The sequence below is a fragment of the Charadrius vociferus genome, unplaced genomic scaffold, assembly GCF_000708025.1.
Source record: "Charadrius vociferus isolate BGI_N301 unplaced genomic scaffold, ASM70802v2 scaffold1284, whole genome shotgun sequence".
Classification (NCBI taxonomy): Eukaryota; Metazoa; Chordata; class Aves; order Charadriiformes; family Charadriidae; genus Charadrius; species Charadrius vociferus.
The window spans coordinates 114109-128367 of NW_009648060.1; the positions used below are offsets into that span (position 1 = coordinate 114109).

Consider the following 14259-nt stretch of genomic DNA (forward strand, 5'->3'; position numbering starts at 1 on the left):
ACAGTTGGCCTTCGGGGCTTCGAATGCACATTGTTGAGCTTCTCATCAACGAGCACCCCCAGGGCCTTCTCCTCAGGGCTGCTCTCCAGCCATTCCCCGCTGAGTCGGTATTTGGGCTTGGGATTACATTTTTAAGTATATTTTTATACTCCAGGCTTGACTTGTGTCTGTTCCAATTGCCCGGTATTTATCTTTTTAATTTTTTTTCTTTCCAAGGAAAGAAGCGTACTAGACCGCAATTCTCTGTCGATGTTAAAGAGCAGACACCTAACATTGCTATTGACAGCCAAGAACCACTTCACACGCGGCGTGTTGGTTCGGTACCTCACTGACAGCCGTGAAGGAAGTCTGATGCTGCTCCAGCAATGAAATGTTCACCTCAAGGCACCGAAGTGCGCTCCTGTTACCAGTAACACCTTTCTGCCCACCTAAGGGACCAGCAGTAACAGCACATTTTTCACTCCAGAATCCTCAGATAAGCTGAATCATGAAAATATCCCCTGAATGAACTTGAGCAACCCTTATTCTGCGGGCTGATGCTTTGTTAAAGAGTATTATTGAAGGGAAGCAATGAAATCACCTGATAATCAATTACATTTTCCTTTCTGTGACTCGCTCCTCCGTCCCCCGCTAAAGCTTTGCGTGAGCCAAAATTCAGCTGAGAAACGAATGGTAACAGCCAATTTGCAAATCCACAACAAAGCAGGTTTCGCCTGAGAAACCCGACGAACCTCCCCGCAGTGGGGGTCGCTCCCTTTCACGTGCTCTCACCATCGACGCAGCCTGGACGCGCTCACGCCAAGAGCCACGCTTGTGCGAGGAACATCTGGTACGACACAGGGAAGTTAAAGAAGGATAAGGCTAAAAGGAAATAAATATTGTGATTCTATTTACTTATTTATTAAAAAAAAGAAAGGAAGAATGCAGCAACCAGAAGAAATTCCCCCTACCCGCCAGCACTGCAAGCTGATCCTCAGACTGCGGTACTTTTTGGGTAACGGGCAGAATGCTACAGGTTGTGGGTTTTGACATGAGAAACACCTTTGTTTTAAAAAGACAGCTTAGGATATAAATTGTTTTATGTGAAGAGTAAGAGGAGGCTAATGCTGTTTTCAGGGTAAAGACCGTGTTCCTGTAGTCGAAGCACGGAGCTGCTCACAGGCCCCACAACAGCTCTCACTGTCGCTTAGTCTGCAGATCCGCTGGTCGAATTTAAGGCCTGAGAGATTACCTAAAGAAGCGCATTGGTCAGGAAGCGAAATGGTAAATCTTGAAATGCCATATCTTTGTCTCGTTAGCTTTCAAAGTTCAGGACTGTTTGCCTCCTCTCCTCCCTTCTCTCCAGGCTCGCCTGGACATTTCTGGTCCGTACAAGGGGGAAGAGAAATGGTTAGATATTACATCCAAGCGCGGATTTGAAAGGGATCATTTGCTTTTCAGTTTAACCATGGGGATGTCCTGAAATCGCCAGGCTTGCACACATCATTAAAAATCCTACAAAAGTGCAGTCTTGTCCTGATCAGCAATGCTGAAAGGGTTCTACCCATCTGTCGGAGGAGAGGTGCTCCTGTTTGCGCCTTTAAGGCCGTCATTTTCCTAAAGAAGATGCTGCATTTTCACTAAATTTTGCTGTATTTTTTCTGTCTAACACAAAACCTTAAGAACAAAGACGAGGAAAAGTATTAACGCCTTCAAAGCCTCGGGCACCGCCAGGTTGGGGATGAGGAGCAGCTCCCCCGAGCATCACCCAGGGCTTCGTGCCCACTCCTCGGTTGGCGGCTCCGGGTCAGCTCGTCCTACCCCGGCCCCGCTGTCGCTGCCCCGGCACGCTGTCCCGTCACGCTCACGCGTGCGCTTCCTTTACTGCCGACTCCGAAAGCCATGCAAAGGTATCCCTGCCCAAGCGGGCAAGGGGAGGATTAAGCCCGACCTCTCCGATAGAAGAAACCCACCAACAATTTAACCTTTAAAAAGATGAAAAAAGTAACAAGATAATTTAAAAGCCCCTGGAGTGCAAGTCTACAACCTCACCGTCTCCGCAGTAGCTTCTGATTTCAGCTGAGCTACTTTATTTACGCACCCGTGGCAGGCTAAAGCTTTCTTCCCCTCTGAAAGCAATGAAGGGAAGCTTTCAGGCTCAGGAAGAAATCCGCGTTACGATAGGTAACACCTATTCCATCTCCAGACTACTTTTATTATTGAAGCAGTGGGACACCAACGCAACAAACCCCGGCAGAAAAAGGATTTTTCCAAGAAGTAGACGCAGTAACAGGATGTACAGAAAGGAGACCTGCTTGTACGCTCCGGGATTTCTTCACACACCTTAAACAAAAACAGAACCGCTGAGACGCTCGCCTAAAGGCAGAGCTCTGTGCCTGCAATTACTGAGCGGGGTACGGTATGGATCTGCGCTTCAGAAACCTGCTTGCCCCTGCGCGCGCACAGGAGATGGTCCTTCAAAGCTGAATCAGGAGCAAGTGAGAGAAACGTAAGGACTTAAAAGCTTAAAAGTGGCGTAACAGTGAGCAAACTTAAACTCCCACCCCAGGTACGCACATAACGCTATACACCCCCTGCCCCAGAGCAATTCCCCTCACCGTCATTCCATTCCCATTCAAAACAATTCCTGTAATCACATCTTTAAGAACCGAATACTGTAGTTTTACAATTATGCCAGTTTAGCTACAAACAGCACCGATTTCCAAACAGTCCATTAAAGGAATTACAAGAGGAATCCTTTTGTTTTCAGCCCACAGTGAAAAAAGCCAGGGTGATCCTGGATCTCCTCGTCCCTAACAGAGGTTCCGGCCAAACCGCTGAGGATCGTAGAGAGGAGGTTTGGATTCAGACTCACTCGATCCTCTCTTAATCCCAACAACACACCCCAATATCCACCCAAACTGCTCATCCCACGAGCACACCACGCTCCTAAGGAGAACATGTTAAAAGCCATGAGATACTCCACTGAAATATTGGGAAAGCAATGAGAGATTTCTATTTTTATATACACAAATCACTGTTATATAAATAATATAACTCCCTACAACTGGCAAAGAAGTTTTGCTATAAAGTAATATTTTATGCTGCAAAATTAATTTTGTTGTTACTGTTAAATATACTATTTGCAGAATCATAAACAATGATCGCGCACATGCTCCACTTCTGGCAAGTGGGGACCAACTGCAACAGCACATTTTTAGAAATAAAAAGAATATACAGCTTCTTAAAAACACTGGAACAGCGGCAGCCCCAGTCTGTCGTCGAAATGGCTTTTGTCTGTTGGCTTTGTAAATTGAAAAATGTTCTCTCCTGACAGACTCTTAAAACCAGCATCATTTAGGTCATTATGAACTACCCATAAAATTATGCAAGCACATTTTTCTAATTAGTCTTTTTAAACCTTCCAACCCATTTAACAAAAAACCACACTCTGCTAGGAAAAAAGTCAGATCCAATCCAGTTGTACAGAATCGAGTGAATTTATTCCCTCCCCCGCCGCGAAGAGGCCGCAGAAGCCCTTCACGCAGAGTGCCCTTCAGGGCATGAGGCTCAGAGTTACGTACCCATCCAAAAAAAATCACTGATACTCTTCCTTGAAACACGTCGGCTTCGAAGTGCCGTCTGTTAAAGCCTCTCCGGGATTCCCTCCTCTCCCTCGGCTTCCCAAGGTTTCACCCGGACAACGGGAAGTTCCCCCCCAACCCGTACGTCCGCAGAGCACGCGTGACGCCGGTTACCTTGCGGACGTGGCAGGAGAAGAGAACGTTCATGTATTTGTCTTTCCGTTTCAGCTCGTTGGCAACAGGGATGAAAGAGCCCGTGGTCTGGGGGTTATCTGGTTTCTGAAAGAGCAAAGACGGGCACATAACTCTTCTTGCTTACCGAAGAAAGTAATCGCGTTAGGTGACGGCAGGCCAGAGAGGACCGCAGCTGCACCGCCGCGTCCGAAGGCTTCCTCCAGTCTCTGCCTCGTGGAAGAGCAGCAGAGCATCTGGAGTTTTTATGTGCTTGCTGAAAAAAAAAAAAAAGCCTTAACAAAACAAAATGCTTAAAGGAAGGACGGAGTGAAAGGAAGCAATGCAACTCGCCTAGAGAGAATTTCTTTGTTCCTTTTCATTTTAGGCTATTTCTTAACATCCCATTATATCTAGAATGTTAGTTTTATATCGACTTCTTTCCCAGCTTTGGCCATCTGAAGAGCCAGCTGATGGCATTCCTCATTATCTTTTAATGCTGCTTGTGATGCTCGGGCTAGGCTTAAGTATTCAGAAAAATCACTCCTAGTGCAGCAGAAGTCGAAGGCTCTGAAATGATAATAAAGCCATTTACGGAGGAAATTTCTCTCTGGGGGAGAAAGGGGAAAGCACGGAGTGGAAAGTACTTCTCCCTCTCAAGAAACCAATCGTTGCTTTTTCAAATTTCCACCCTTTTTAGCACCCTAAGCCCCCGGCATCGCATCGATCACTTCGCTCGTACTCACCAGTGCGATGTAGTTCCCCTCCCATGCTCTCTGCAGGCCGATATCAGCCCTGTGACCCTTCAGCACTTCCATGGCGGCAACCTTGGCCCTCAGTTGAGGTAGGACTTCTGGTGGGACGCTCCGGATGAGTTCCCCTGCTCGCCACCTGCCGCAAAAGGCCTGAATCACTTCCGCAGTCTGTACCACGAACTACAAGGACTACTTCTGCTCAATCAGTGCAACAAGGACACCCCTAGACTACAAACGTCAGGGGAAAAAATGTCCTTCCATTGCATTCATAAAGCTGGAAAATTCTGTATCATTTAAAGTCATCATTTTAAAGACAGTACACTCCCCGTCCCGTACTCAGAAGTCAACTACCAGCGCATCTGTTTGCAATCAAGTTTATGCAAGCCCATCTTTTGGCTCATTTACAACATCATTCTCCTTTAATAGCCAAATTTGGCCCTACAATTGAAACGTAACCAACTGTAACACGAAGCAGGTCTGGGTAGCTCATCCGGTACTCCACACCACGCTCCAGCCTTCGGCAGCAGCACCAGTTCTCCAGGATTAATGCTACAAAAAGTCTTTTACCAACTAAAATTTTGTAGTTATGATAATCGAGCTTATTCTGAAAGCAGGACTCTGCACCCAGAGCGGTCATGGATGGCTTTCAAGAGACAACTGGGGAAAAAAATGAAGGCTGACTTGATCTAGTGCTGGTGGTAATCCCCCTTCAGGCAGATGGCCGGACCGGAGATCTCTAGAGGCCGCATCCAGCCACGGTTTCTCTCGCTCAGTGCCTTTCAGAAGTCATCATTTTTCAAATTGGAATCGTAACTACTTTGTCTACAATTTACTAGAGGAAAAAAATCACTAGCTTTTACATATTAGGAGGTTGTAATAAAGGTATAAAATACCTCTTCTGCACATAGAACATGTGTAGGTAGTAGAGCATTACTTATTCTGTTGCAGAAAAGTACTGACTTACTATAAGAAGTCTTGAGGAAGTCAAAAAGACTCCTTTTCTCCCCCCTGTCTAACGGCAGCTGCTCTTTTCTTTTGAAACCAACCAGAGAGGGGCCAAGGAAGGAAATACAATATCCGTCCTGCCTAAAGCTTTGAGACAGCATCATTATTTGCCTGATCGAGGGTCCCAAAAGCCACTGACGTTTTCATCTACGACGCCCCGTTCAGGTCCTTCAGTCACTTTCCCAAGTTCTATGGAACAAGCAGTAGCCGTTCGCTCCTCTAGCTTGGACGGAAAAGACAAGAGTTTTTCTTTGTACCTGTGATAAATGGTCTGGAGTGCCTCTTCAAATCGGCGCAGCACTTTGGGTGGAGCAGGCCACTGCACGTGCTTGCCATAATCCTTCATTAGCCTCACGTTGTGAAAGCGGCGGGCGACCTCGCGGATGTAGGCCTTCACTTTGTAGCGGCGGTAATACTTGAGTATCGTGAGGGCGGCTTTCGTCCTCTTATAGCGAAGGCGAGCCAAAGTGCCCCTCCAGACCTAAGAGTCAGTGGAGAAGACAGTTTTAGCAATAAACCCAGGATTTTTTTCCATACTCCTTCCGTAAAGCTGAAATCCATAAATATATTAGTGTTATTTTAAAGGAAGTGACTTTTCTGTGCCAGCAAATCCAATTAAAACATCACCGAAAACACACCGTGTTTACCAGCGTATCGAGAAAAAATTTTAACTCAGATTAAAAAAAAAAAGGTTGCTTTGAAAATAGTTTGGGGAATATCTATTCCGGCCCCACACTGAAAAGCAGAAAATACACAATACAAATGAGATCCTCCCAACTCGCCGGACGGGAGGGCAGCTCCGCCAGCGCCTGGGGGGCACCGGAGGCAGAAAACATGCCGCGTTCTGGACTTCTCCGTCCCACACCCCGTCAAAGAGGGTCTCTGGGACTGCTTGCAGCGCTGATGTGACGGTGCAGCCCCTCAGCCGAAGCCCCCGCGTGCGGCGAAGCACGGCAGTGCGCGGCCAGGCCAGGCAGGTCCACACGCGTATTCCCCCCGGCGCTCTCCAGCTGACACGCGCGTCCCTGAGGGATTCGTCAACAGCTGTACTTTCCCACTAATATAATCCGCCAAGATGAAGATTGTATTTTTGTTTCCTTGTAGAATTAAACTGGAAGGATAATGAGCCTCCTGCATACGACAAGTGCTTCACTGCTCGCTACGGGCCCTCGCTGGAGAGTTTATTTCCCTCTTGAGAAACATCCCATAGCACCACTGATGCATATCAAGCCTTCTATTTACAGAAGAATTAATTAATTACCTGAGGCAACTTCCAACACGACATTCACTTTATGAAGCTGATGTCAAAGGTTCTCTTGACAGCTTCAGTGATAATCCTGATACGTGGCTGAAAAAACCCTACACGTAGCAAGCAGTGTAGCAGACACGAGGGGCCGCTCTCCTCTACACGCTCAAAATTCAAAAAAGAAGTAGAGATTTGGGGTTCCAAAACCCTCAAAGGCAGCAGACTCTCTTCTCCCAACCTCTGTGAGAGTAACCTCTCCTTGTTCTCCTTTGGCCTCGCTGTCCTCATGTAGGACATCTCCCGGTCATGACAGACACGACCCACGTAGCTCTGGCAGAGCTCAGCAGTACCCACCGCTTCACCGGTGCCTTTGATGCTCCGTAAAGCCCATTTGTGTTCCAGCACAGCAGAACAGAGTCCAGACCTTGTTTAGGACAAGAGGGAACGGGCACAAAGGTGACCATGAGCAGTTCCATCTGAAGCTGAGGAGGGCCTTCTCTGCTGTGAGGGCGGCAGAGCAGTGGCACAGGCTGCCCAGAGAGGTGGGGGAGTCTCCCCCTCTGGAGCCATCCCAAACCCGCCTGGACGCCGTCCTGTGCCACTGCTGGAGGTGCCCCTGCTCTGGCGGGGGGTGGGATGGGGGAGCTCCAGAGGGCCCTTCCCACCCCCACCAGTCTGGGATTCATTCTGTGACCCTCGGAAATGCTGCCCAAGCATCCGACGGCACGGCTGAGCCGCTCCAGCACTGTTTTGTATTTTAGCATGTCCAACTGACTGGAAGCATGTGACCTCCAACACTTCATTCCCAGATAGAAACCGGTCCTCAAAACAACGTGAAATCACCCTACTCCACCCATTCTGTGGATCGTGGTGAAGACCAGACTGCAGCTGCTAAGTCGCATACGGCTGCAAAGCCGAGGGAGCCCAGCTCGCTCCTATACCGTACGTTGGATGGAGGAAGAAGAAGAGGGAAATGGTCCTGGAGAGCGAAGTGTAGGAAAATGAAGCCCAGCAGGCAACCAACACACACGAGGTGAGCGAAGGCAACGTGCTCCTTACCAGACACCAGCCCCCGCCAGGAGCCACTCTCCTAAGGAGGGTGTGGGAATGATGATGTCTCCATCCTCAGCCTCCCAAGCAAAGTCAGGCTCCCGCCTTTGCGTTCGGCTGTTTTCTTTGGCAACAGATCCCAGCATCACCCTCACTGAGAGGAGAACGCTTTTCCCGGGGAAAGCACCCGAGCTAAACCCGGCAGTTTAATTACTGTTCAGCACGGTGGAATTACTTTTTGCACAGTGGCAAGAGAGTATGTGAATTCCAGGAAAGCTACACTGCTGTCGGACTAGGTGTCAGGACAGACCGACATTGGAGAGACCAATTCCAGGCGTGTGGAATATTTTACATTCCTGGAAAAATATGCCCGTGGTTTGGGGCGGGAGAGGAGCCGGGTGTGAAGAGACTGCCCCGGGCGATCACTGCGACGACATCTCACGGCCAGGCATGGCCGCGCGGACCACACATTGACACCTTTTCCCTCCTTCTGTCCACGGGTGTGTGCACACCCGCGTGCACGGCCGGAGGGATAACTCACACGCAGTTCGTACGCTCACAAGGAATAACAAGTGCTTATTGAGGACACTTCAGAAGCAAAGGCCGCTTCTCAAGGATCTTCCATTTGCAGCGAGCTGCTACCTTCCACCTTCAGTTGGACTTGATGATCTTAAAGGTCTTTTCCAGCCATCGCGATTCTATAAATAGAGACCGTTTCAGCGGTGGGAGGGAAGAGCCGGGGAAGCGAGGCAGGACACCCAAGGGAAAGGGAAGAGCAGGAGGCCCCAGCAGCAGTCCCTGTAACCACAGCAGAAAACCAGCACTGCTCTGCTGCCCAGACCGACAACCGGCAGGAAGAAGAAGTGCCAGATAAAGAGTGAACAGAGGATTGGTACGGAAAATCTCAACTCCACACGCAGATAAAATAATACAGGACACTTTCCTTATTTATTCTTTGAAATCATTAGACAGATTGAGGGAAAGCAGCATCCTTTGCTTAACGTATGCTGGTCCGAGTAGTCACTTTTAGCGCCCTCACTGTAGGTTTAGATCTATATAACCTGCGTATCACAAAGAGATAAAAGGGCATTGCCATATAAAGGGCATCAGAGCTCCTGAGAAGGTCACGGTGTCCTGAAGCCACCAGCTACAGCCGACTCGCACAGGGCCTGGATCTCACCCGAAGTGTGTAAGGGCTGATTCAAAGTCAGCATTTCCACCTCTGAGGAATTCCAAGACTGTATGAATTTAACAGGATCAGCAACCAGGATGAAGTAATTGAGCATCTAACGAGTACTGAAGTAGTTTGTGCTCTTTTTTAAACAAAAATGAAGACGACTTGGATTGCGTGAGACATTTAAACACAGACTGAAGTGCCACAAAATGTACCTGCAAGGAATATAGCCACAGTAAACAAGGTAAACTGGGTAAAAACCTACCGCCAACTTCTCATTTTTTAATTTAAAAAGAATAAAAATGAGGAACAAAGGGTTCCAGGTTGCGGCTAAACAGCTTTCTGAACGTTATAAAGGATCTCAAGAAAAGAACATGCACGGTAAATTTGGGTAAGTTGGTATTAACTTTGTAGAGCTTCACTTCTGTCAGATGTTCCCAAAAACATTTTGAATTGGTTTTAGATAGAGAACAAGGTCTTGAATTTGCTTCCTTGTGCTTGCAGTGAGCACGCTCTTGAGGAAAGTCTCTTGCTGTGGTTATTTTTTACACCAGTCAGAGATCCGCGGAACAAAGGCGCTGGAACAGATTGCCCCGATGTTGTATCAGCCGCATCGCTGCAGAAATTGGCTTCGCAGCAAGAAGTGTCACAATCGCTACAAACACGAGCCTTCCAAATCCAATTACCCGGCCGAGGCATGCCCCCTGGCTACACGCAAGCAGTAAACTATTAATGAAAAGCATGTCCGAAAATCAAGTTGTCATAACTGGAGAACCTCACTCCTAGTAAGGACCTTCCTAATAGCCACAACGGCAACTCCTCCCAAAAGTAAGGAGAAAGCCAAAGATAAGAACAAACTTTTCCCAGGGAATGGGGTACAAATCTTTTTAAAAATTCATTGTTTTTCTGGCTCGGTGTTTTTCTTTTCAACCACAGGGCTCAGTTCTGCTCAGGGCGGCCCATCGGGAACGTTGAACCGCCAAGGCAAGCCGACCGCCTGATGGTCTAGCAGTCCCTTCCAGAAACACGGACCCTTCAAACCCACAAACAAGAGGAGGCTGTCAAAGCAACAAACGGCCACTTTGTGTGCTCCACATCGCGTAGTTGTGAGCGACGGGTCAGAATCACACACAAGACAAAGGAGGAGGCTGGAGCGTTTCCAACCAACACGCGCTGTTCTCATACGTGAACACTGGGAGAGCGCTGCCTCCCTCAATGGACCTTCCCGCTTCTTCCCCCCCACCTCCAGTTCATAACTCAAGAACACTAAGCACTGTAAAATGAAAAAAAACCCCTAAAATAAAAATAAAATCTCCAGTGTTAAGTTTATCGTGGCGTTTAGCAGATATTCTACGCAGACTCTCAAACTGCAAAAGCTGTTTTTCTGTTATACGCTGGAGGACGATAGTAGAGCCACGGCCAAATGCGGCAGACCCGCATGCTAAAAACCCAACAGAAAGAGGATCTGTGCATCCGGCATTCTACTTTCTTTCAGCCCTCTGTACCCAAGAAAACATCCGAGCCATTTTCATACATAGTTCAGAAAGGATTCAACAGCTCACACGCATTTCTGAAACTCAACCACCGGTGAGCACCTTTCAGCTTGAACTTAAATCAAAGCTACACACCACCAGCTGGTAGTTTCAGCAGCTGCATTTAGCAAATCTTGCAAGGACGGGGTAAACAAACCCGCGAACGGCAGTGCCCCGTGTCATTCCTCCTACAGGCAAGGATAAAACCATACTTCCCTTTGCCACCTTCCTGCGGGTTTCGCTTCTGGTTAACCTGGCTTCCATAGAAATGAGACCAAAGATAACCCTGTCCCAGTGTGACCTCCAGAGATTGCCCTGATACCTTCTGAATCTCCAGCCAGCTTCCACCAAACCTGAAAGAGGAACGGAAGACTCAAAGAGGCAAATCCATATATCTTTCAGGAAAAATCAACAGCAGGGTAGAGCAAACCTCAAATTAGAGTGACTTTGCTGGAAATGCTTCAGAATGAGCTCAGGAGCCATCTGCCTTCTTCGATCTCCAATCCCAACCAGCAGAGGCGACGCTCCCAGCCAGGCGCAGCCACGCGAGGCGGCGTGCCAAGGCAAACACATAGGGGACACCAGGAAGATCTGGCAGTATTTCAGGGGGATGAGAAGGTGGAGATGTGTGAAGGACACAAGGGTAGGAGTGGGGGATATGAGGAGGAAGATTGGAGAGTACTGGCAGTGAAGTGGTCCCAAGGAGAAAACTGATTGTGGTCACTGTGGGGTGACAGCAGCGTAGGACAAGCCCGGAGGAAGCCAGGCTCGCAGAAGAGCTGCTTTGAGGGGAATTTTCCAAGGGACACACTGAAGAGCAGACTCCAAAGCAATCGATTTTGTCATCAGCGCAGCGCATAGTGACCAAGCAGGAGCAAGAGACGTTGTGCAGGACACTCTACGGAATAGATTGTCCTCCACAAGCAGAGCTGCCCAAGGAGCCAGGGCAGGGGACAGGGAGGGGAACAAGCGGCAGCACGTGTTGGCTCCACAACGTGTGCGCGCAGGGAGGGGGACCACGAGCACAGTAAGGACTCAAGAGCAGACACTTACAAACAAGGTTACATTGAAAGTGGAAAGAAAAGGTGTTTCTAGGCTTTTTTTTTTTTTTAAAATAAAACTATTCCTCCTTATCCAGTCCTCACCCAGTCTGTCCACATCTCCTTCAATACCTCTGCCTTTTTCTCCGTGCTTTGTCCTCCTAAAGGGCAGGTGAAGAGGAAATAAGAGGGCAAGTGAAATTACGACTAGAGGGCTGGGAGGATGGAGAGAGAGAGAAAGGAAGAGGTTGGAAAACAAAGCCTGAACAAGAGAAGAAATTCAGTCAAATCCCCTGAACATTAGAAAGAGTATGTATTGCTATGGCTGCTTGCAGTGAAAAGAGTTCCTTGCTGCTTCCTTTACCACAGTCCCTTTTACTCCTTCGGTTATGGCCAACGAGGTGGAAGTGACCACTGGGACCGCAAAAAGCTCCAAACCAAGAGATGACCCTCCTGCACGGCTCTGGATGCTCGGTGATCCCCTCGGTGGTTCCCCTCCTCCCAGTGCGGCAGCGGTTTCGGCAGCTTCTGAAACTGGGACTTGCACGCAAAGAAAGAGAGCGTTCATCCAAGCCAAGAGTCATATCATATCATATGGGAAGTACTGAAATCTTTTCTGAAGTATGTTTAATTCACATGGGTTTTTTGATTAAAATTTCATAAATTAGCATTCAAATGAATGGAAAAGGAGCTCTGGACATGCCTTTAGAATCAGCTTAAAAACCTCAGTGAGCTTCTAGCAAAGTTTCTAAGATTAAAGAAACCCAACACAGATCGAGTCCGTATCACCTTAGCAGAAAATCCTGTGTATCAACCCATGTATTACAGACTCGTCTGCAGACGGCAGTCTGCTTCCAAGCTCAGAATATCCCATTAAGAAAAAAAAAAGGAATAAAGAAAGAAAACAATCAAACATGCCCTGCAGAGGACAGGGCAGCCCAGACAGGGTGAGCCCGCAGCGCCGAGATCGCCTCGCCTGCAGTTCCGCCATGGAAAAAGGGATAATCTAGATTTGACCTAGATGCTGCAATCTCTGCGAATGTAGACGAAAACCCCCGCAGCGCGCAATCTAAACATATGAGCGAGCAAACAAATGCCCAGAATTCAGCAAACGAACCCAGCTCGTCTAAATTAAACACCACTGTTATATTTTCGAGCAGTTCTGCGACGAACTCAACCCGAGAAAACTATTTCATGCTCGCTGTAACACAGCCCACCTCCTCCCACCAGGCCTCCTTCGCGCTAGCCTCAACCGTTTCGGGATCAATATTTCATGCTGCCCTAGCACAGGCTGCCCTCCAGGCATCCAAACCGAAAAGAATAAAACAAAACCCAGCGAGAAATTCACACAGGCATGAACCTTCCCGCACAGCTTTAAAGGATCGCAAACGGGAAAAGGTTATTAAATATTTAAGTCAACGGCGCGGCGCGGGAGCTGCACGCTGTTCTGCCACAGGGTCCTCCGAGGCACTGCACTTTGAATAAACGCTCAAATCTGAAGCAAGCTTTAATTATACTCTTCCTGATTGCTTTTGAAAGGGGTCATCTCCTCGCAGAGCTCGGCGATGGCGGGGCGGCTAATATTCCCGCGCAGCACCCACCGGGTGCTCGCACACACCACAATGTGCGATCCACGTTTTCCCGATCCAGGTGGATCCAAACCCCACGGAAGGTTTGAGGCAAATGGTTTGAACTCAAAGCCTCCCCATTCTAATAGATCACGTTACAGAGCATATCAACAGCGAGTGGGAAGAGCCGCCTAATTTACTAAATGCTATTTTCTCTTTTCACATGAGTCAGCGGAACAACCTTCATTCTATCACTCTGCTCAACAGAAACAATATTGCGCGAGGTGCGAAAGAGAGAAGGGTCCCACTCGGAGATTAATTACGTTGTAATAACAAGACCGTGCCCAAGAATAAACACAAAAATTATCAAAGGAATGGTGGTTATAAGCGAGTCGCCCACGTGAGAGTCGTGCGGGCACGCGTGCCGTGCTGGATGCAGAGCCCGAACCGCACTGCTCTGGGTTTCTCCTGCAGCTCCTTCTGCTGCTCAGCAACAGCGGCAGCATCTTCCCGTCCTCCTTCCAGGCCAAGCCCGAGCTGCTGCTGCTGCAGATCAGCCCGAAAGCCTCCAGAAAGCTCTTGACCACTCCACTAACAAGGACTTGCTACGTCCATTTGGTGCCCTCAGCCGTGCTCCGGTGGCAGTGCCCCACTGTCAGGACAAAGCGCATCCTCTCACTCCATCCAGGATGCAGGCTGCAGAATTCCCTGCCTCTGGCAACGAGCAGGGAAGGAAGATGTTGGGAGAAAGGAAATAACTGTATATGAACAGATGAAGAGAATGGCCAAAGCTCCTGTATTAAGGCAGCAGAGAATTTTGCAATCACCAGAACACACTTGCTGCCATTAGAAGAAGGCAGGAACCTTTTCTCACCCATGAAAATTCAAGGTAGAGTTTCTCATGCTGAAGATACCAAAATACAGGTCATTTCCTATGGCCAGCAGGGCGAGGGAGGTGATTCTGCCCCTCTACGCTGCTCTGGGGAGACCCCCCTGCAGTGCTGCCTCCAGCTCGGGGGGTCCCACCAGCAGAAGGAGACGGAGCTGGTGGAGCGGGGCCAGAGGAGGCCCCGGAGATGCTGGGAGGGCTGGAGCCCCTCTGCTGGGAGGACAGGCTGGGAGAGTTGGGGGGGTTCAGCCTGGAGAAGAGAAGGC

General features: G+C 48.7%; 1 protein-coding gene across 1 annotated transcript in view; it reads right to left on the bottom strand.

The window, feature by feature from the left end:
• Positions 1-14259, bottom strand: part of MYO1D (myosin ID) — a 141203-nt gene that overhangs the window by 80938 nt on the left and 46006 nt on the right. Inside the window, exons 17-19 of the mRNA XM_009883722.1 lie at positions 5752-5975; positions 4481-4625; positions 3738-3842 (exon numbers count right to left, since the gene is read on the bottom strand). Coding sequence (XP_009882024.1) covers positions 3738-3842; positions 4481-4625; positions 5752-5975 — 474 coding nt within the window. The remainder of the gene's footprint in view (positions 1-3737; positions 3843-4480; positions 4626-5751; positions 5976-14259) is intronic.